General features: G+C 38.8%; 1 protein-coding gene across 1 annotated transcript in view; it reads right to left on the bottom strand.

The window, feature by feature from the left end:
• Positions 1-10,007, bottom strand: part of TMEM26 (transmembrane protein 26) — a 35,971-nt gene extending 25,964 nt beyond the window's left edge. The window contains exon 1 of the mRNA XM_012657375.1: positions 9,562-10,007. Coding sequence (XP_012512829.1) covers positions 9,562-9,752 — 191 coding nt within the window. The 5' untranslated portion in view covers positions 9,753-10,007. The remainder of the gene's footprint in view (positions 1-9,561) is intronic.
• Between the last annotated feature and the right edge of the window lie 11,829 nt (positions 10,008-21,836).

Below are 21,836 nucleotides of genomic sequence, written 5' to 3'. Positions count from 1 at the left end.
TATGGCAACCTCAGTGTTTCATCTACCTTTCTGTGACCTCTCAAAGTGAACCCAATGATTTTGCAGAACACACAGCCTCTGAGTGTCTGGGAGGTCACTAGTCTGACCCCAGCCACCACCCATTTATTTTGTAAACTAGCATGTCTCTCACCACCACCTCCCCTCCCAGATCCCTTTGTGCATGCCTGCCCCACCAGCAAGGGAAGCGACAACTCATTGGCCGTAAGCTCATGAGAATTCTTAAAGAAACGGAAAATTGAATATAAAGTGGGTATGTTTCAGGAGGTGCCAAGATCAGATGACAGGTTTATTTTTTCAGTGATCTTAAGGGAGTGCAGACAAATAATAACAGAAGAGACGGGGAGGAATTTCAAATGGGTTGGGAACACCCACTGCAATGGAATCATTCTTTATACTTCCAAAGCCCTTGAAGAATGTGTATATTTAGGTTTTGTAAAGGGGAGATATCTCTGAAGGTGACTCTTAATTACAGTTTTCATTGTTTGTTATTGCCATTTTTTAAAGATAAAGTCATATTCCCAAATAATGATATAAACTGATAGCAAAATTAGTACTCTCGTCTAAAGCAAGCACAAGCTTTATTACAACTAAAGGTGTTCACATTCAAACTTCAGCAGTATGCTTTAGTTTAGTTTGTCCCTAAACTAGTTATATGGATGAAATATTAATCAATTTTAGCATCCACATACTATTTTTCTTATAAAATATTTCAGAGGCAAAGAAAACCATGACATCCTCCTAAATAAGTGAATTGGTTCCATCTGAAACCCTCGGTATCACCATCATGATATTCTTTTAACCCGAAAAGCCCGTCTCTCTTCTCTTCACTCTTGTATAACCACCGGTACCCTAGAAATCATTAACCTCAGGGCTTTTCCTTGTCTAACAAGCCTATTTTACTGATTATATCTTGATTCTGCTGCCTTTCTGCACTTTTGGACATAATTTGTGGAAAATTATTTGGTTCTCAAATTATTGTTTTGTAGTGTTCTCATATAACTATATATATTTTACATTCCTTCAAGAACACCATCATAGCATCCAGTACAACAAATTCTTGTTTAATGAATAAATGAACTTAAATTGATGCTGACTATGGGGATTTTAATGCTTTCTGAGAAGATAAAATCATTATGAATGTCATTTATATAATGCTTTAGTTTATTTCATTTTATATAAAGATGATTGTATTCACTTCTGTTCTGCAGAAGAGGATGGTCCTCCACTTTGGAATAAAAAATGAAGATAGCCTACACTTTTTTCCCTGTATTTTTTCTTTTATATTCAGTTTCGGTTTTACAAAGATGTCTGCTTGTACAAGAGTGTCTCTGAGTTATGTTTGTATGTTGTATGAATTTTTCTACATAATGTTCTAAGCAAAATCATGCCAGTCTTCCATTAGCAGGTCACCTGAAATTTACCTGCCTTAATTAAAAAAACCAAAAAACAAAAAAAATCGGCAACAACAAAACTTTGACCCTTTCTCCACTATAGAAAATCCTTGCCACTAAAAATTATGTAGTGATATTGTCCACAGGCAAATCCCAATTTGGTTATTCAATGCAAAACATAACAAAGAGGCTGATGGAGTAAGGGCAAGGCTCAACAGAGGATTACCAAGGTTTCAATGCTAGGAAGGGGAATCCTTCTCCAAGCCTCTAAGCCTTGGCTTCCCCATCTGCATGTAGGAGCATAACGGCAGAATCAGGGGGTTACTGCAAGGACTGAATGAGGAGATGTACGCAATGCAAATGCCTGGCTCAATAAATATGAGTGCTCTCCAGATGCTAGGAACTATTTCATGATTTATTATTATTAGTTGTGACCTTAGATGAATGATTTAGCCTTGTTGTGCACCAGTGTCCTCATCCTAAAATGGTGATAAAAATGGGAATTAATTCATAGGGTGATTGTGAGGATTGCATGAGATAATGGGTGTAAAGCAGGCCTGTAGAATTGTCAGTGCTCAATAATTGATAACTGTCACCACCTCCATTATCATCACCATCATGATCATCATCTTCATCAACATCTTTATCACTATTATTAACAGACTGTCTAAGAATGGAACAGCCAATGTATTAGGAGACTATTCCAGGTGGATTAAAACATGTATAGGGGACAGGAGGCTCAACGTGGGCAATAAGAAAGCAAAGGAATGCCACAGGACCCCGCCAGGGCTGGCATCAGCACTGATGTGAGAGGACATCTTTATTTTTGTAAGGATTACTAATTCTTATTCTAATAAGTATTTAACATTAAGTCAATTGTACATTATCTATCTCTTTGAGGTCAGACAAACCAAAGAGAAAATATAATGCCCTTCCTTAAACAACTATGGGTAATACAGGGTGTCCCAAAAGTCACTATACACAGGGAAAATGGGAAATTGTAGCTAAATGTACCTTTATTTACAAAACATTCATTACAACATTTTACAAAATTTTTCCTTCAGATGGAGACTTTTGGGACACCCTGTAGTTCATCTTCAGAGAAAAGTAACAAAATCAGTGCCACTCTGGCATTTTATATTAACAATCCTATGTCCTTGACATTATTTTGCATCTTTCAAAAAAAGTACGTTTTATGGGACCTACATTTAAAAACCATTTTTAAAAAAGAACAGAAACATTGGTTTTCTTTAACAAAACAATTTATACATCTGTAGGCTCGACTGTCCAGATACCAATATTTCATAAGAACTTGTTGAATAGTGAAAGACAAGCACATGGGGAGAATAAATGTTGATGTGAATGTGAATTTTCCATTGTTGAAAAAAAAGCTGAGCTATTCAGATTTGTCCTGATGCTGTATGCATAATAATACCATTGCCATGAGAAGGAGAAATGCATAAAATTTAAGAGTAGAGATATATTGATACTGACTCACGGGAGCTGCCCACACTAATTTGTTCTTTGTTTTCTCTCAGTCAAGTACAAGGAGCTAAAAAATATTAATAACCTTAATTTTCAGTTCTAAATGTCTCAGTTGAACATACTCATGAAGAAAGCATGGTTACCATTCAATGGTTCAATTTCTTGGCGGTCCCAATCTAAATGCAGACATAATTATTACATTGATCCCAAGTCCATTGTGAAATAAAAGAAAAAACTATGACTTCTTCTTGGGAGTGAAGCATAGTACTAATTTAAGGAGACGACTCTTCTTCCTAAACTATGACTTAGAGTACCAAAAACAAAGTCATTTGCTGGTAACATTCAATGTGTGCTTCCAAAAGGGACGCAGATTTAAGTCAGCCTTTTGCACTGTGCTCACAGCTCAGGATATAAAAAACACATACCACAAACATACGGGAAGATGATAATGCAGGCATACCTTGGAGATACTGTGGGTACACTTTCAGACCATTGCAATAAAGTGAGTCACACAAACTTTTTGATTTCTCAGTGCACATAAAGGTTATATTTACAGTATACTGTATTAAGTGTGCAATAGCATATGCTTAAAAACAATGTATATACCTTAATCAAAAAACACTTTATTGCTAAAAAATGCTGACCCATAGACACAAAGTGAGCACATACTGTTGGAAAAATGGCACCAACACTTGCTCTAGTCAGGGTTGCCGCAAACTTTCAGTTCATAAAAAAATGCAATTTCTGCGAAGTGCAAGAAAGCAAAACACAATAAAATGAGGTATGTTTGTATTATCCTATAATACTCCAGATATACATGGTAGACAGGGCTGATAAATCCAATGCACAGTGAAAAGTGTTACTAGAATAACTAAAAAGCTAAGGAGAGATTTCAGGAAATCTGGACAGCAAGTGTGAAGAGGGAGAGAGATAGTATATCTTTCGGGAGAATTCCCAGTGCCCAAGTTGGCCATATGAAAGTCACATGGTTTCCTTCCTAATCTCTCCATCCTACCCTCTCTAGGGTCTAAAAAGATCAGGGGGAGGGTGGGAAAGTGTTCTTATTTCCCAATTTTCTCCTGGCATTTTCATAAACATTTTTGGTGGAGGAAAGTACATATTATCACATATCACAGAATTACATCATACAAAGTTCTCCTGTGTTGCTCAAAACTTGTAAATCAAGATTGGACTTCATACAGTATATATTTGTTAAGTCCAGGTTTTTAATATCCCTGTGAACTTTCCAAATGCAATGGAATAATCAAATAGATTTCACTGAATTTTTTACAAAATTGGTTTAAATTTGAGATCAATTTAGGATAGAATACCTTCAGATTCCTTTCCTGTGTTCAGTTGTGAGCCATCCAGATACTTTCAAATATACAGTATTTAAAATGAGATATCATAAAGTTAAAAAATATTAGCATGAATTTTTTACCCGGAGTCAGAGGACAAAGGAAGGAGAAGGGACAGGGAAGAGAAGAAAAGAAAGTTGGTATTTTTCAGTCCTTTAGGGATATGTCAGAAATGTCCCAAACACAAGAAGATTGTCCCCCTCTCTGGCTTTTTTCTTTCCCCTGGAGCACTCTTTCCGCTCCTGGCTCTTTCTCTTCTCCAAGGCCTCAGCTCCAATACCACCTCCCCAGCCAGACCTCTCCCCCCAGTGGAACCTTCCCCTGCACATTTCCTTGCTCTATAACCTGAGCCATTTAGGCTGTCACAGTTCTGAGCAGTTTCTCTGCTTGCTTAGTATTTCTTATACGTTATACTTACTACTTATACGTTATACTTATTACTTATACGTTCACTTATACGTTGTTTATTAATTACTTCTTTGGTTATTTTCTGAGCCCCTTGATTAAAATGTAAGGTTTTTGAGGGCAGGATTTTGGCTTTTATTCACTTCCACATTCTCAATATTTGAACAATGCCTAACACAACTCAGTGGACGTCCCATACATTGTTGTTGAACATAGAATGAGAAGGCTCCGTGCTTCCTCTAGAGAAATCTGTCCAAAGTTCCCTAACACTCACCTACCCACTCAGAAACTTCCGTAATTACATGGTCTATGCACTCTCCTCTCCCAGTGCAGAGCTTCCCCATTTTTCCTGCTCCAGCTCAAATGCTGTAAAGTTCCCTCTCCTCCATCCAGGAGTCTGCCTCTCATCCTTTCTCCTCTGCGTTGTTAGAATGAACACTAAGAGTGAGAACTTGCAGTCTTCACTTCTCTCTCTCCCAAGTCACAACTAAATGATCCTGAGTGGGATGATCTAACAGTTCTGTGCCTCAGTTTCCTCATCTAAAAATGGTAGAAAACACAGCAACAAAAAAATAATTACAGCTGTTGTCAGAATCAAATGAGATAATCTGTGTAGAACACTTGGAAGAGCCTGGAACACAGGAAGTGTTCCAGGAATATAGGAAATGCTAAATAGTCATAATTATTCTGATTTCCACACATTTGAGCACTTAACCAAAATGCTATCTTTTGCTTTAAACTATCAGGTGTGTTTGTTTTCTCCTTCTCCCACTTGGTCACACAGCATCTAGCATAGTATCATGCTAAGCAACTCAACAAATAGTTGTCTGGTTGAACTTAATAAAGGAAAATGAAAAGAGATAACAAAGAAAGGTGACCCAATAGACGAGTTACCACCTGCCAACTCAAAAATTATATTTCCCTTTTATTTTTTAAAAATATGGTGAAGAAAGCTCAGTGCGTAAAATTTTGTGCTTTTGCCAGTTAATTCAGCTTAACTTTTCTACTTATTCTTAGCTGCTGCCTGCTTTCAAGTGAACAGGCTTCAAACTTGTCACATTCTTGGTAATTTTTTCTATCCCTGAGGAATACTTTATCACTATTGGCTGGAAAACAACCGAAATATTGCCTTCTACTTGACTTTACCTAAATGGTAATTCACAGATCCATTGGATTGTTGCCCAGACAACAGAAAATAAAATCAAGAAAAAAATGAGCTAAGTGATACTAATTTCCATCTTATATAATAGAAATGTAATTAAATTTGAAGGTGAAATAAATATTGGGTGAAAAAAGAGCAAATTCCACTAGCACATATTGATTGAACTTAACAAGGGATGTGTCATTGGCTCATCACTCTATCCTATAGGATTCCAACAAATTAAACCTCTCCAACTGGCAAGTTAGTAATGTTGACGTAACGCTGCTTGTCCCTGGACAGCTGAGCTCAGCAACTCTAGTTCCATTTTTCCTCTCCAAAGCATAGCTAAAGAAACATTTCTTGGATAAATGTCATATGTTTGCTACTTTTCAAAAAATTTAGTTCACATTTTCCTCTATAGCTCTGCTTATTGTTCCATGATTTATGTAGATTTTATTTGTTTGGGTCCAGGTGTAAATTTCAGTAAAAAGAACAATATTCAAAGTAGGTCACAGTAATACAAATGAGGTTCATGGATCTGATGTTCAAGAAAAAGAAATTTTTCAATTCTTACCTTTCATATTTTAGTCCACCATTCAGGTGTTATTCTATTCTATTCTATTCATCTTTATTTATTTTCAGTATGGAAGGGTTCCTCTTTCTTCTCCTCCCCCTCTCCTTCTCTCTTCCTCCTTCCACTTCTTCAACTTGTAAGAAGAATGCTTTCAATTGATACAATGGGTAATTCTTTTACAAGTCCAGTTTTTAAAATGAACCATAATACATAACTCTGTAATTTTAGTTTCCTAAAAATACATCGTGGACAATCCTCTAGGTCATTGGTTAAAATCTGGCACATTATTTTTAATAGCAGTAAAATAGTCTATAGTGTAACTATTTCACAAGTTTTCAACTATTCCTTTTATGGATAATCAAGTTGTTGTCAGCTTTATTTTCCACTAACAAGATGGAAATTAATATTTTTGTTCATGTTGTTACATATGGGTATTTTTGGTTCTATGGGGTGGTTTCCAAAATGTAAAACCAATGGGTCAAAGGTTTATCTATATGCCTTTATCTCTATAGAATCTATTAATACATATAGATCAATATATGTTAATATTTTTCTATAAAGCGCTATGGATGTTAGCATATTTACATCTATTTGATTCCATCAGCCTAGATTTTCTGATGGAAAATTTTTCTTAACAGTCAAAAATAACAAAAAATTGTTCTTTCCTGTACTCAGAAAACTTCAACTTCAAAATGAAGTATGCCCCAAAATCAAACCCTTTTTCATTGTTACCATGTTGTTTCAAGGATAATTTCCTAAATTTCTTAGCAGTCCATCTTCTGACTTTTTTTCTCAAACTTATGGCAGAATGGTATGTGGGCTCTGTCCACCACACAAACGACCATATTTTCAGACTCAATTGTATTTGACAAAATCAGTAGAAGAAGGCATTACTAATCATACTTATATTTAGACCATTTACAAAGAGTCATTTGTTGTGAAATCTTATAATAAGCGAAATCTATCAACTTTTTTCTTTGCTTATTTTTGAATATGAGTCTAGATGTTGAATCTGCAAGATTTTTCTTGAATTAGGGTTATAATGCACAATATATATCATGGATTTGTTCTTTTGAAATAAAAGTGACAATTTTTTTTCTACTTATTTCTCAGAGCCAATGGTTTATTGGCTTGTTACTCAAGTAAATTATTTGACTTGTGTAGACATAAAATGTGTCTAGTTGATATAAGAATATTTTTTAGTAAGAGGAAAGTGAAAACCTTAGGCTCTAGAAAAGACCATTTTTTTATTCATTGACCGTCAACATATATTATTTCATATAATTCTCCAACAACCTGTAAGTATTTACAGAGGAGAAACTGAGGCTCAGAGACATAAGTAGCTTCCTAAAGGTCTCATAGCAAGTAAGTAGGAAAGCCCAGATTTTTCCCCATTATCTATCTGATTTTGAGGCTCATACTCTAAACACTAGTATATCCCCACTTCCCTATTTAACCCAACTCATTGACCATCCCCCATTTTTGCCCAATCACTTTTCCTCTCTTGGTTGTAAGTTATGTCAGTCATAATCAGCAGCGATGATATAGACGAGAAGGTAAAGTTCCACTGGCTATAGTATTTCTACACAACTGGAGGGTTTGACTTACAGCAAGTGACAGGCTCTGGTCTACTCTCGGAGTGGGAAAGGAGTTATTTCAGGTTCCACTGAGCAGACCTCTCTTCTGAGGTTGACATTTCTCCCAGAAGGTCTGATGGCTGGTTACATAGAACAGTGTCCAGCCTAAGACTTCATCCTCCTGTTACCAAAGATATTTCTACCCTAGTAGATTCAAGGTACTCAGCAAAAACTAAATCAATGTTATATGACCTGCTGAGTGAATAAACACTTTTCTCCCCTTTTGTTTCTTTAACCCTGAGGCTTATTTGGAAAGTGAACACCATTTTTCTTTGAGATTTTCAAAAGGCACACTGGAAAGTACCTCAAATGTCTCATGCTTAACAAATTGTTGTGAAGAGGCGGGGGTGGTAACATTCCAATCCTCGCCCGTGTTAAATTAGAGTTGCTCTTGACTAATTTGGGCATTGATAATTCTAGAAATTTTTCAACAGTGGAAAATGTAAGCAAGATTCACATCATTTTCAGAGGCAACACATTTTATTCTATGGACTGTCATGAAATACACAGCCTTTTGTAGTTTAATATGTAAAACCTTAGAGAGTTTTTTTTTTGGTCAACATGATGACTAACTATAACGCCATAGTGTATGTAATTTTTAAATTGGCTAATACTATTTTCTCCTTCCCCATAGAATTAGGTATTTTTTTAAAAGTATTGACATATATGAAAACAGCCCTTTAAAAAAAATTAATACAAGAAAAGGCCTAACTTGGAGAAGTTTGGATTGAAAATGTACTGAGAGTGAAGGGATGGGGTTGGGGGAGGCTCTTTGTAAATCACAAGAAAATCTGTTTCTCAATTCTTTTATTCTCATTCAAGTCTTTTGGGGAAGGAAATAGAGCACCACGCAGAGCCTGTAGTTCTTGCACGTTGAGGTTAAGACTGAGCCACTACTTGCTGGTCCCTCTACCAGCATTGCAATCCATTTCTGGCAAGATAGGCTGGCCGTTCGCCAAGCTCCGAAGCCACCAAACCCCGACGCCTTAAGCTGCCTCGCACCAGAGAGCTCCGGACTGCAGGGGCTGGAAGGAAGGGAAGCGGCTGAAACCACTGACGCGCAGCAAGGGGCTTCTCGCCCTCGGAGGGTGCCGGTGCGCACAGCTCTCCCAAAGGTCGCTGATGCCCGACGAAGGGCATTCCCACACCTGCACGCACACAGAGTAACCCGCGCACACCCACACACCCCACATTCAGAAAGCACCGCACATGGCAACCTCCTTGCTCCAAGATTCCCCTATTTTGGGACACATTCTGCAAGGCATTTAAGTGCCTCCCTTCTTTATTCTCATCCTCCAAGTTTCCAAACCTGAGACTAAATGACGCTCTCCTGCGCTCACGGCTTGAGCCTTCCTAGTGCTGCACTGGGTACCCCTGATGTGCCAAAGGAACGCACCAGCATCGCGCGCGCCTTCCAAGCTCCAGCGAGGACAAAGGGGGGCCGAATTCCAGTTAAAGAAGCCGCGGGTTTGGGGCAGATGGGCTCTAGTGCCGTGGGGTTCAACACCCTGAGCCCCCGTGCGCCCTCCCTTTCCCGGGGCACTCTCACCATTTGTAGCCTCTGCCGCTCTTGAACTTGAGGGTGAGCACAGTCTCCAGGAAGAGCAAGAGGTTGAGCAGCGCGAGCAGCCAGTACCACGGCTCCTTCTTCACCTCGGTCACTCTCCAGACCCCGACCAGAGAGTGCAGCACGAAAAGCAGCCGCGTGGCCAAGGCGTTGAGCAGGACCAGTCCCTCCATGCCGGCCTGTGCGCTCGGCCCGCGGACCCGGCCGCGAGCACCAGGAGCCCGCCCGGGGGCGGGAACGTGACACACGGAGACCTGATGCTGCGGTGGTCCCTTCTCGCCCTCCCGCGCCCGAGCGGGTGGAACCGGGGAGCGCGGCTCGCCCCTCCCCTCAAACTTCCTGAGAACTCTTCCAAGCGGGGCGAATCCAAATCCAGCTTTTCTAGACTGCTGGGCTTTCCAGGGAGTCGGGGCTGCTGCTGCCCTGGCTCCCGGGCGCTATTCTCCAGCGCTGCCCATCCCCCTTCCAATTCTGGGGGCCGGTCTTTATTCCTGCCCCGTATCCCCGCCTCCGGGCCTCCAAGGGGCCCACGAGAACTTCCCCACTCCAGGGCTGGACAGAGGAGGGAGGTGGACTGAAGGTCAAGGTGCTGCATAGCCAGAAAGGCGGACGGGGGGCACGAGGCTCTGGCCCCTCCTCCTTACTTTTCCACCGAAGTACTTTGATTCACTCACACGTTTTACAGGAACACGCTCGTATGGTGACTCGAAGCTGGGACGCAGGAGGGCCAAAGAATCCGCTGTCCAAGCAGTTTTAGAAACGCGAGGTTCCTGCCCAGTTTGAAGAAAGGAATTTTCCCAGGACCAGAAGAAGTCATCACTCTGGGCTTTCTGAGAGCTTCGTGCATCTCTCTCTTCGCGTGGGTCACTTTGACTCTTTGAACCCCGCGTTATTAAAACAGAGACAGTCTTTATTATGCCGCCTCGTACCCCACCCCTATTTTTTCCCCCTGAAAGAAATAGGGTAACAAGCTAAGACAGCATAGGGGAAAGTGAGGGGAGGAGACAGATGATAAGGCCAGGAATAAGATTAGAAGGTGAAATTCTTGGATCAGGACCTGCACTCTTGAGGTCAATGACCGTGAATTAAACTCTCCTCTTTCCAGCATCCAACGGAAAGAGGAAAATGAAATTAGAATCAGGGTTTCTCAAAACACCTTCACGATTTTTGTTTCCTTGTGTGGTGTCCTACCACCTGTACCACTGTGTACTTAATATTTTTCTTTAAATGGACTCAAATTTTTGCTGAAATAAATTCATTTTAAAAAGAAACTTTTTTATCACTTGTAAATGCAAAACCAGTATAGTTGGCGGTGGAAGGTAAGTACAAAAATAATTAAAATAAAATGAACTAAGTTATTGAAATCTTGCTAGATATTACTTAGTGCCTTCCAAAGTGCTGTGCCTCAGACTCACTCTTTCTTTGCTATCAAGGGAGATAGAAAAAAAAAAATAGTCATATTACTACCAAGCAGGAATTCTCTCTTCACCACACTAGTAATATTGAAAGAAAAATCTACAGGGACTCTTTCCTGGTTAGGTTTATTCAATTTAAAATCATCTCATATCTTCCTTAAAGTTAAGTTGAAAAACTCTGATCTATATGATTTATGACTCTAGTAGGTGAAAAATATTCAATTGCTTAGAAGAAGCTTATAAGTTATTTCCAGTACTAAGATCTATCTGGGAGAATTTTGGTTTTGCTTTGTTTTGTTTTTCTTTTTTTGTTTTTCCTGTGGGTCTGCATTCTCCCACAACATCTTACAGGAAACCCAACAATGATTTCCTGGGGCTGTTTATTCTAGTGCCCTTCACTGTCAGCTGATGACACAGTGACCTGGCACTATTCAGCGAAGCGGAAGAGCAGAGCACAGCAGACAAATGCAGTGGGAGGAAGCAGTGTGTGTGGACGTCAGAGCCTGGTGCTCACGAGCTGCCTGCCTTGGATTGCTGGCTCAGCCACTTAGTAGTGTTGTGCCTTTTGTACCTCAGTTTCCTTCTCTGTAAATTGGGTGCTAGGTCTATCCACTCATAGGGTCAGCATGCGAATCAAATGAGTTAATCCATATAAAGTGCCTGGCAGATAGTAAGTGCTTAGTAAACGTTGGCAATTATTGTGGAGATCAAGAAAATTAGTCCAGGGGAGCCGCACTTTGACAATCCAAGAAAAATAATAACAGGAGTGCAGTGGAGGAACATGACATTCCTAAAGCCTCTCAAAACCCTCCAGCCGAACATCAGCAGGAACACATGTGGAGCTGAACAACTTGGGTTTATTACCTTTTTAGACAGGGACATGCTCCATGGGGAACCATGGGGCATCTCAGTAAGAAGGTGTTGGAAAGATTAAAAAGTATTAGAAACAATTTATTAGAAAATTTGGGGCATGAACTAGATTTTTGGAGCTTGAGAAAGTGAGGCTTTACTCTAGATTGGATGCCATCAGGAAGTAGGGTTAATTTTATGTTGGGTGTCCTGATAAACCCCATTTAGACTGGGAAATGATTGGTCATGGCTATGGCTTGTATAATATTCATGTTGTGACTGTGTTCAGGCATAATTATGCAGTCCTCTTCTTTGTGTTTTGATCCATCATGATCGTAGAGTGGTCTTGCCTGAGCTGTGAAATATTTTACGTTCAAGAGGAGGATGCCGAGACCTGGCTGATGGTGCCAGATCAGTTGCTTGCTGTCAGGGGTTGCATTTCACTTTCTTAGGCCTTCTAGGAAGGGCTCTCCAGGAGAAGGGCTTGAGAAAAACGAGGGAAGTCAGAATGACATCTTCCAGACATCTTTGTTGTTCCCTGTTTTGAGGGTTTAGATTCAGGACAGATTCTGTGATCTCTGTATCTGAAAAACAAAACTGTCATTAAAGAGAATTTAAAAGTTATTTCTTTTTAATTTTCTCCTAAGCCCATTTTAAAAGATTGGAGGCTTTGAGAAATATCTTGAGGCCTGCAATCTAATAGCCCTATAATCTTTAAAAAAGAAGAAAAAAATGGGCAATTAAAAAAATAATCTACTCTTCTTGAAAAAGCAATCTCAGCCTCATGCACCCTGTGCTGGTGGTAGGGCCTCGGGTTGCACTAAGAGTAGTTGGCCCATGCCATTTTCCCAGGGGGCATCAAACACCAGGCTGCTCTTCCCTTCTGTAGGCAAAGTGAACACAGTTGTCAGGCTTTTCTTTCAATGAGAGTGATTTTAGCTGCAAGAAAGAGACTTTCTCAAATAGCTCAAGTAAAAGGGGTAGTTATTGCAAGGGAATGTATGGTCTAAAAAGGAGATGGAATCCCTTGGGATCAAGAACAGGAGATATATAATAAGACCAGGTCTTGGGTAACTGAATCTTCAGGACAGCGGTGGCCTTGAGTGGCACCAGGGATCTCATGGTCACAGTTTGTGGGCCTTTGCACAGCAACTCTTTGACACTGTTGGCTTCCAGCCACATTTCTACATACCAAGTTCAAATTCCTGAGAAAAGGAATTCAACTGATTTGCTTCAACTCTAGGCATCAGGCTATACCATGCGACACTGAGCAGGCTAGTGATTGACTATAGTCCAGTCATTGGTCATCCCTGTGTGAGTCCTATTTTAGTGTTGTTTTCTTCATCCTTCAACATGAGATTCTGGACAGAGCAGTTTGAGCAGGGGATATTCCTCCACTTTTTGATTTATCAACTTACAGAACTCAACTTCTCAGTCTGAAATTTGGAGAATCCATTACTCCTACAATACCTTCTTTTTCACTCACTCTAACCACTAAATTTGGTTAATCACGTTGTTGTCTATAATAATAACATTCTGTTTTCTAGCAATAATTAAGCTTACTGTGTCTTGTCAATTGGGTGATCCTAAAAAAAATTGAAAATCAGCAAACTAAAGACAAAGATGAAAAATATGAAGTAGTCCAGAAGAAGGAAACAGAAATAATAGAGGAGAAGAAAATTTTAAAGAAATAACAAAGAAAGATTTACTTGCCTAAATAGATATAAGACTGCTGTGTTGAGTAGGGTTTATGAAAAAAAGTCCAAAATCTAGACACAGCGAAATGATAAGCATTCCAAGATAAAGAAGAAAAATCCTAATAATTTCTAGAAATTAAACATAATTATTTACCAAGAGAAGACAATGAGACATATATCAGACTTCTTATAAGCATAATAACATTGAATTCTAGAAAATAAAGGGGAAATGTCTTCAAAGTTCAAGGAAAAAACTATACATCTGAAAATATAGCAAATAAAATTACATATTTTAAATTATTTGTAAGTTTTTAATTATTTTATCTTCCTAAATTATTTCTGTTTCACTTTATTGGTTGCTCAGTTTATTCAATTCCATCTTTCACTTTCAGGGATTTATAATATGATGGTCCTGAAATAATCTGATAATACTTTGTTGTCCATTTATATACACAGGTCAGGCTGGTTACAGGATGTGTTTGGAATAGGCATTATGAGTTGCTGTCTGTCTGTTGAATGGGAAAGCTGGCTGTGACCCTGGATACTTAGGCAGAGTACACGTGTCTGGTCGACTCTCCCAGGGGTTGCGATGAGGAGAGCAGGCAGAGGTGTCAAGGTAAAGACAGTTCCTCTGAGCACTGGTGCTTAGGGCATCTTCTTCAGTCCTTGGTAGAGCTTCCCTGACTTCTCTCTCTACCCCATGCCCCAACTCTGGCCACTGTGAAGATCCACATCTATCCACAAGGATGCTCTGATTCTGCCTACACCCTTGGAGCCGCACGCCCACCACCCTTTCTTTAAAGAATAGCTCTCAAGTTTTAGCTTGAGGACAAATATCACTGGTGACAGCCTGTAAGTAAAGAAGCAGAGATGGTCTCCAAACATTTTCTATTGTTCTCAATACAGATATTGAACAAATACCTTGAGCATTGCTACTCTTTACACATTTTGGTTATGACTTTGGCTTCTTAGGAAGCTCTCATAGAAGGAACTATGCTCACCTCTGCTATCCTAGGCTGTTTCCTTCTGCTGTGATTTCTCCATTGACTCAATCCTATCTATTTTTTGTCTTCCTGGATTTCCTCAAAATTCCTAGTCCACTCCCTCATGCTTTCTAGCAAGACTTTTATTGTACCCTTTTGGATATTAAAAATATTTTCTGCCATTTCAAAAGTGAAGTCTTTGTTTCAAGTTGACAGATTTGAAACAGAAAACTCATAGATTTCTTTACTGTTCTGAAATGTGTGGATTAATTAGGAGTTGTAACTGCAACTATTTCATATATATATATATATAATGGAAGAGAACAGAGCTTTTATTAAGCTGGCAATAACTGTAATAAGCACTCTTCTTTAAGAAAAACAGTAAAGATCAGTGGTAATTCAATCTCAGACACTTCAACAGCTAGCAAGGAAGAGACAGACAAGTACAAGTGGAGCATCTGCACGAGGCTGTCTTCTTCACCCTGCCTTCTTCAAAAGTTGGTTCCACTTCAGAAGTGACATGACTGTTGGCAAGTTACTTAATTTCTTTAAGTTTTGGTTTCTCATCTGTAAAAAAAGAGCAGTGACAGTACTTTTATGATTATGATTAGGATTACTTTTATGACTATGATTAGGATTAAATTAATTGATATGTTTAAAGTGCTTAGAAAAATGCCTAGAACAGAGCAGGCAATCAGTAAATATTTGTTGAATAAATAAATGAAGATATAAGTGAGGATTCAATAAACAACACCCAAAACAGAAATGTGTTGTTCCCCAGCTGGTACCATAGCTGAAAATTCTTCTAAGGCCAGCTGTTTATAAATGATAGGGTTAATAATATAGCTAGTAAATGTCATTAGTGTGAACTCAGTGCCTCATTCTATCATATGAAGGGAGACTATTGATTGGTAGAAACACTGCATCATCTTCTGTGGTGATAAGTCAGTCTAAAAGTGCTGGTGTTTTTACTACCCTGAATAATGTGAGACTCATTTCTCAGAATAGCTGAGTAGTTAAGATTTTGGCTTTGGAGTCATATGGCTTGGGTTTGAATCACTAAAGCTTCACAACTTAAAACTCATCAGTTGTTTATTTCTGGAATTTGCCATTTTGTATTTTCAGACCATAATTGATCATGGGTAACTGAAACCACAGAAAGCAAAACCACAAATAAGGGGAGACTACCATATATAACTATATATATTGTGTATATATGTGTAATATATATAATTATAACCAAAATAATAATAATAATAGTTTTTGTTACAAATGTCATCAGAAAGACAGTTATCAGGCCCTCTCTATGTGTTGAAAAGTGAACACACCCAAAATGTTGCATCTTTTTGTAGACACAAACTTGCTTTACAGATGAGGAAATAATCTTCTTTTAAATGACCTTAGGGTTAGGTGAAAAGGCTTGAATCTTTATGAAAATAACATATGATTATTTAACACAAAAGAATCAGTTCAAAATGTGAATTTAAATCATGACGTTTAGTTTGTGCCATTTGTCATTTGTTACTTGGTTGGTTGATCAGCCATTTTGATCGGAATTTATTCAAATAAGCCTAGGGCAATAGCTATAGCATGAAGATAACATGAGTCATTGAATCATGACTGTTCCTAACCACAAGAGCTCTAGGATGAGTTCACACTGGAAAACACTGGAAGATGTTGCTTCATACAAATGGTTCTTTTACGTATAATTTAGAGGAGGTGGTCAGGGTGCTATGAAGAGCCTGGGGTTGGAGGTGAATCAAAGCATCTTAGCTCCAACCCCAGCCTTTAAGGTCCCCCTTTGCAAATGGAAGCTGAGGATGCCAGCCTTGTCCATTTCGTGCTTATTAAAAGAATCACATGAGGTTAGGAATGCGAAAATGCTTGGTATTGAGGTTAAGGTTAATATCACCAGTGACAAGTTATGGTGATAGTATGTACCTTTGATATGATATTGAGAATGGTGCTTTACCTCTGTGGGCTTCTTCCCAAAAACTCATAACCACCCCAGTCCAACATAAGAAAGATATCAAAGAAACACAAATTTAGGGACATTGTGCAAGATATGCTACCAGTACTTCTCAAAACTGTCAAGGTCATGAAAAATAAGCAAAGACTGAGAAAATCTCAAGGACCAGTGGAAACTGAGGAGACATGAATAAATATAACATGGTATCTTGGATGGGGTCCTAGAACACAACAAGGACATTAGTGAAAAAACCAATGAAATCCAAATAAGTTCTATAGTTTGGTTGGTAGTAATATACCTGTGTTCATTCTGTACTTGTGGCAAATGTAATAGGATAATGTAAGATGCTAACAAGATGGAAAAATGGATGAGGGGTATATAGGAACTTCTGTACTATTTTCATAAATTTTATATAAATCTAAAACTATTATAAAATTTAACAGTTTATTTTAAAAAGTAAATTGATATGTAAATATAAGATTTTATTTAGTTATTTATTTGAAAGCAGATTTTAAATTAAAAAATTACTTTAGAAATGTCAGACAAAGGAATTATTATGTAATATTTTACGAATACTTTTCAAATAGCAGACTTAATTATCTTTTGGCTGTCTTCCACAAAAATAGTCTCAGTTTTATTGTCATCAAAAAAAAAAAAATCATTGTCTCAGTGCTGAAGGGTCCACAGAGCTTATCTAGTTCAACCTTCTCATTTTACAAACTGAGGCCCAGAAAAGGGCAGGTGATTTGTCTAAAGTCACGATCTATTTAGTTTCTGGAAGCTTTAAAAATGTTAAATAAAAGACATTTTATCGTACATAAAATACTAGAACAAATATGAGTATATTAATATGTGTGTGTATATGTATGTGTGCTGGGAAAGCTCTAAATACCAATGGGGTGTGTGTGCACATGCACAGCGGGAAAAACTCCAGGGACAGTCACCTAACCCAACTATGGGGCTGGCCTCTCCCTTCTTAGGAGAACAATCACTTGAGATGCTTTAAAAGATGAATGAGGAGTTAGCTAAATATAGGGAATGGGGGAAGGGATTCCAGGCAGGAGAAGGGACATCTTGTCCTCTGAGATTGCAGGGAGGAAGGAAGGGTGTGGGTTTAGCTAAGGCAAACAAAAAATGATATGGATCAGGCATGATGACCTCAGTCATCACAGTAGCAGAATCTGAAGCTATGTGCTACAGTGAAGGGTGGGCATTGGGTGTGGAACCTAAGGAGAGTAGTGAAACTTTGAGCTTGTCTTTGAGTAAAAAGAGAGTAGAATCTAAGCAAAGGTAAATAAAAGGCTAATGAATAATTCTTAGCTGGTATTAGCACCATTAGACAGCGATGTGCAATTTCCTCTAGCAGGCTTCAGCTGTCCAAGTGTAGAGAAAGTACAGAGAAAGTGGATTTCATCATTCATCCTGAGTTAAGTTTTCTCGAGGATCTAAGAGAACCGAGGATGCTGGTATCAATTGTTCTGATATCAGCTATAAATTCCAGGATGGGCAGGGCAAAAAGGAAATTGGAGAAAGTCAACAGACTAGAAGAAAATAGAGAAAGCAAGAAATGTGATGTCTCTATAAGGATAAAGAAAGGTAAAATCTTTTAAAACTAAGTTTGGTAGAAAAGGATAATAATCCATGTGCCAAGTTTCTGAGTGAATTAAAAGAGTGACTGAAGGGTTAAAAGAGGCAGTGGAAATTGTTAATAAAACCAGATGGCATGGGCTTCAAAAGAGAATGACACTTACAAAAGGGTAGAAGCTCAACTGGGTACCAGAAAAATATATCCTGGGATGCTGAAGTCACTGGGAATACAGAATTGCAAAGCAGAGGGGATAAAAACATGCCCCGGAAAGGAGATGGGTGGGGATGCCTGTTGTTTGGTGACCAAGTAATGCAAAATGGGAGGAATGGTTAAAATAGGTTGCCTCTAATATGGCAAGGGGAATGGCAGCCCGAAGTGTGGGCATGGGCTTTGGTATCAGGCTGAGAGGACTCTGTCTCTACAGGAAAGGACAGTAAGCTCTCCACACCTCCCTCTTCTCATTTGTAAGAGTGCCGACCTAACAACCTGCCGTAGCACTGAAGAAGGTAATATGCTGGTGCCATAGTGAGTGGTAGCTACATAATAAATGAGAATCAGTGGGTTTCTTTTTTTTCCCCTCAACTTTGACTGTGGCTGGGGGCCCTAGGTGGTCTTGCCAGTCTGTACAAGGCCTGCATACAGTGGACAAAGGCTAACAGCACCGTGGTGCCAATTGGACAGAGCATCAGTGGGATCTGGTGTGACCAAGGCCTTTGATGAGGTATGAGGTTTGAAATATTAGCAAGTCTAATAGTTAAGCCTACTTTGAAAGACAACAAAAGATGGAAGTCTACACCCAAATCACTACTGCAGATGCATGTTCTAAAGACGATTCCCTTTTGGCCCTTTTTCCTCCTGAAGAGCCAATCTATTGCCTGTAGGTAGGGAGGAGGCATATACGTGGCAGAAAATAAGGAGATGGGAAAGAAGTTGATTTGAGTAAGGGACAGGAGCAAAGAAATGAGGAGAACCTGTACAGAGACAAAGTTGTCAAGTGAACTCAATCAAATTCCCCGGCCCTAGGCTTGGGTTGTGTTCATGCGGAAAGGACCATGCTTGAGATCTATGGGGTCTTTAGTTTTCATTATATGTAACATGTTGGTTGTATTTATAAAATAGAATCATAACTACCTCTGGAACTTTTACACAGAAATTAAGGTTGACTTACATGCCAGATTGATTTATATTCCCTGATAAGATGGTAAAGATTTATTTTACTTCGCACTCTTTCAGCTTGGATTATTATTCATACTTTATTTTGCAAATTGGTGGTAACCCAACTGCAGCCAAATCAAGAGTTCACATGCCAAGTTTTGGTCTGAACAAGTTTTCAGCCCAATATACACTTGGCCAGAAAAATAAGAAGACAGAATAATAGAAAAGAAAAGAAAGTATTTTATGCACTGTGGAGGTCAAAAACAGATGTGATAGGTTCCTCATGGAGTGTGGCTAGTTAACATCTGGTAATCCCTAATGTATTTCACTATCCATTTGTAAATTTCCCCCAATGTTTAATATCAACAGCTATTCAGGAACGTGGTGACTTGCACAGAGAATAAAATTTATAGATATCGAAGACAAAGCCAGAAAATTACTCTGTTCTTGGCATCCATCCTTTCTGGGCAAAGACTACATATTTTCTTTCTGTTGATGCTATGTTTAATAAAGCTATGTGATTGGTTAGATTTCGATTGAGCTGAATGTGTTTTGTTTTGTTTCTTTTTTATGACTCAGTGACAAAAGGAAATATAAAACCTTCTGCTTAATCAGAGAACTTTGGTTTCTTCTACGTAATTTGAACAAGACTTGAAAAAAACCATCCCCAGAAGGACTAGTTGTGCTCATGGCGGTGGGAAGAAAATAAGTAAGAGGTGGTGAGGAAGATAGATAATTTAGCCTATTTTCTTTTCTTGGCACATGGTCTGTCTGAATTCTTGTTCCCTTTCAAACCACTTTTTTTCCTGCAAAGGCAACTCCCACGAACTGCAGAATTTGTAAGAAAATTTGCAGAGAAGAGCAGAAATGTCTGTATTTCCAACCACAGAGGTGTAAAATGCTGAGGATCATGCTGGAAATGTTTTAGCAAAGTTGGTGGAGAAGTTATAATTCCCATTGCTAACTGCAACAATTAAGATGAGATATAGGTCTCCACCCCATCCACACATCCATGTTGCATTATATAAATTAACAGTAATCTAGACATTACTATTACAGAAGAGTCTGGACCACAGAATTGCTAAATTCTTAATAGTATCTAATTTAGAGATGGCAACAAGGTATCAACTTGTGTGCCCGCTCAGGTCCACCGGTAGTGGCTGCCAGGAGTACTAATACTAGGCATTAAGATTCTAAACCCTTCACACACTCTGTGGGAAAATACCTCCTTGGTGGATTTCAGAGTCTGCCAGGACAGTGCAAGGGAGAGTAGCAGCATGTATACTACTTAGTTGCCATCCCTGATTTAACCCAAGGAGTTTGTCATGAAAATACATGCTTCCTGAAGTTTGGGAATTGTTAATTTGAGATAAACCCACAGAACAAACGCATGTGTATTTTATGCAGTCACAGTAAACACAATCTCATGATGGTGCTTTGTTCATGTAAAAGAGGAACTTTTACATGTGTTATCTCATGAGATCCTAAAATGACTATGAGATAGAAAGCAGATATAGTTTTTTCCCCATCTTACAAATGAGGACCTGGATTTCAGAGCAGATAAGTGATTCACCCTAAATCATGCATCTAGCATGTTAGAAAATTTAGGAAATATTTTATAGTCATTGAAATATTTTGTAATCATTCAAGTTTCTAACTTAAATAAAGGAGTTGGAAAACTTTAAGAACTGTGGTTAAGGTTTTCTAATTTCTAAATTTTGCAACAATAAAATATAAGCATGACTAAACAGGATTCATTTACAGTGCACATGATTAAATGAGAAGTGGGAGATAGCTGGCCTTGGAAACGCATGTCTGTATTAGTCAGAGTTCTCCAGAAAAATAGAATCTGCAAAATCTGCGGAGCCTATATCCCAGTTTGAGTCTGAAGGCCGGAAGGCTGCTGTGGAACCAGGAAGAGTCAATGTACCAGTTCAAGGGCCTTTGGGCAAAAAAAGCTGATGTTTCAGTTCAGAGACTGGCAGGAGAAATCTCTTACTTGGGAGAAAGTCAGCCTTTTGTTCTATTTAGATCTTTAATGGATTGGATGGGGCCCACCTACACTATGCGGGTAATCTGCTTTAGCCAGTCTAGCAATTCCAATGTTAATCTCATCCAGAACACCCTCACAGAAATACCCAGAATAAAGTCTGACTAAACATCTGGGTACCTATGGCCCACAGTCAACACATGAAATTAACCGTTATAAGCCTCCGCCTTGTTAACTTGGCACTGTACACATACACTGAAACTACACATAATCCAAATAAGGACAATAACAAGGTCATACTTCTGCCATGTCATACAACCATTCTGCATATGACCAAAAATGCAGGGACCCCAGAAGAGGATGCAAAGTCATTGAGTGATGTTTGCTCTTCTCCTCAATACCTCATAACTTAAGTACTACGAGCGAAGAATGTTTTTTATTTTATTTTTTTTTTTTTAAGACTAGTCAAGTGCAGTAGTGAGGAGGGGGGAAAGTGATATAATAAGGAGTTCAATCTATAACTGACTGTGAACAATCAGGTGAGATAACTCACTACCTTTGGACCAGCCAAGGAAGAATGTTATTAGCTGAATTCTGTCCCACAGCCCTTC

Source organism: Propithecus coquereli, unplaced genomic scaffold (assembly GCF_000956105.1).
Source record: "Propithecus coquereli isolate 6110/MARCELLA unplaced genomic scaffold, Pcoq_1.0 Scaffold115, whole genome shotgun sequence".
Taxonomy (NCBI): Eukaryota; Metazoa; Chordata; class Mammalia; order Primates; family Indriidae; genus Propithecus; species Propithecus coquereli.
Note: the sequence above shows the minus strand (reverse complement) of the source record. Positions and strands in the feature narration are given on the sequence as shown.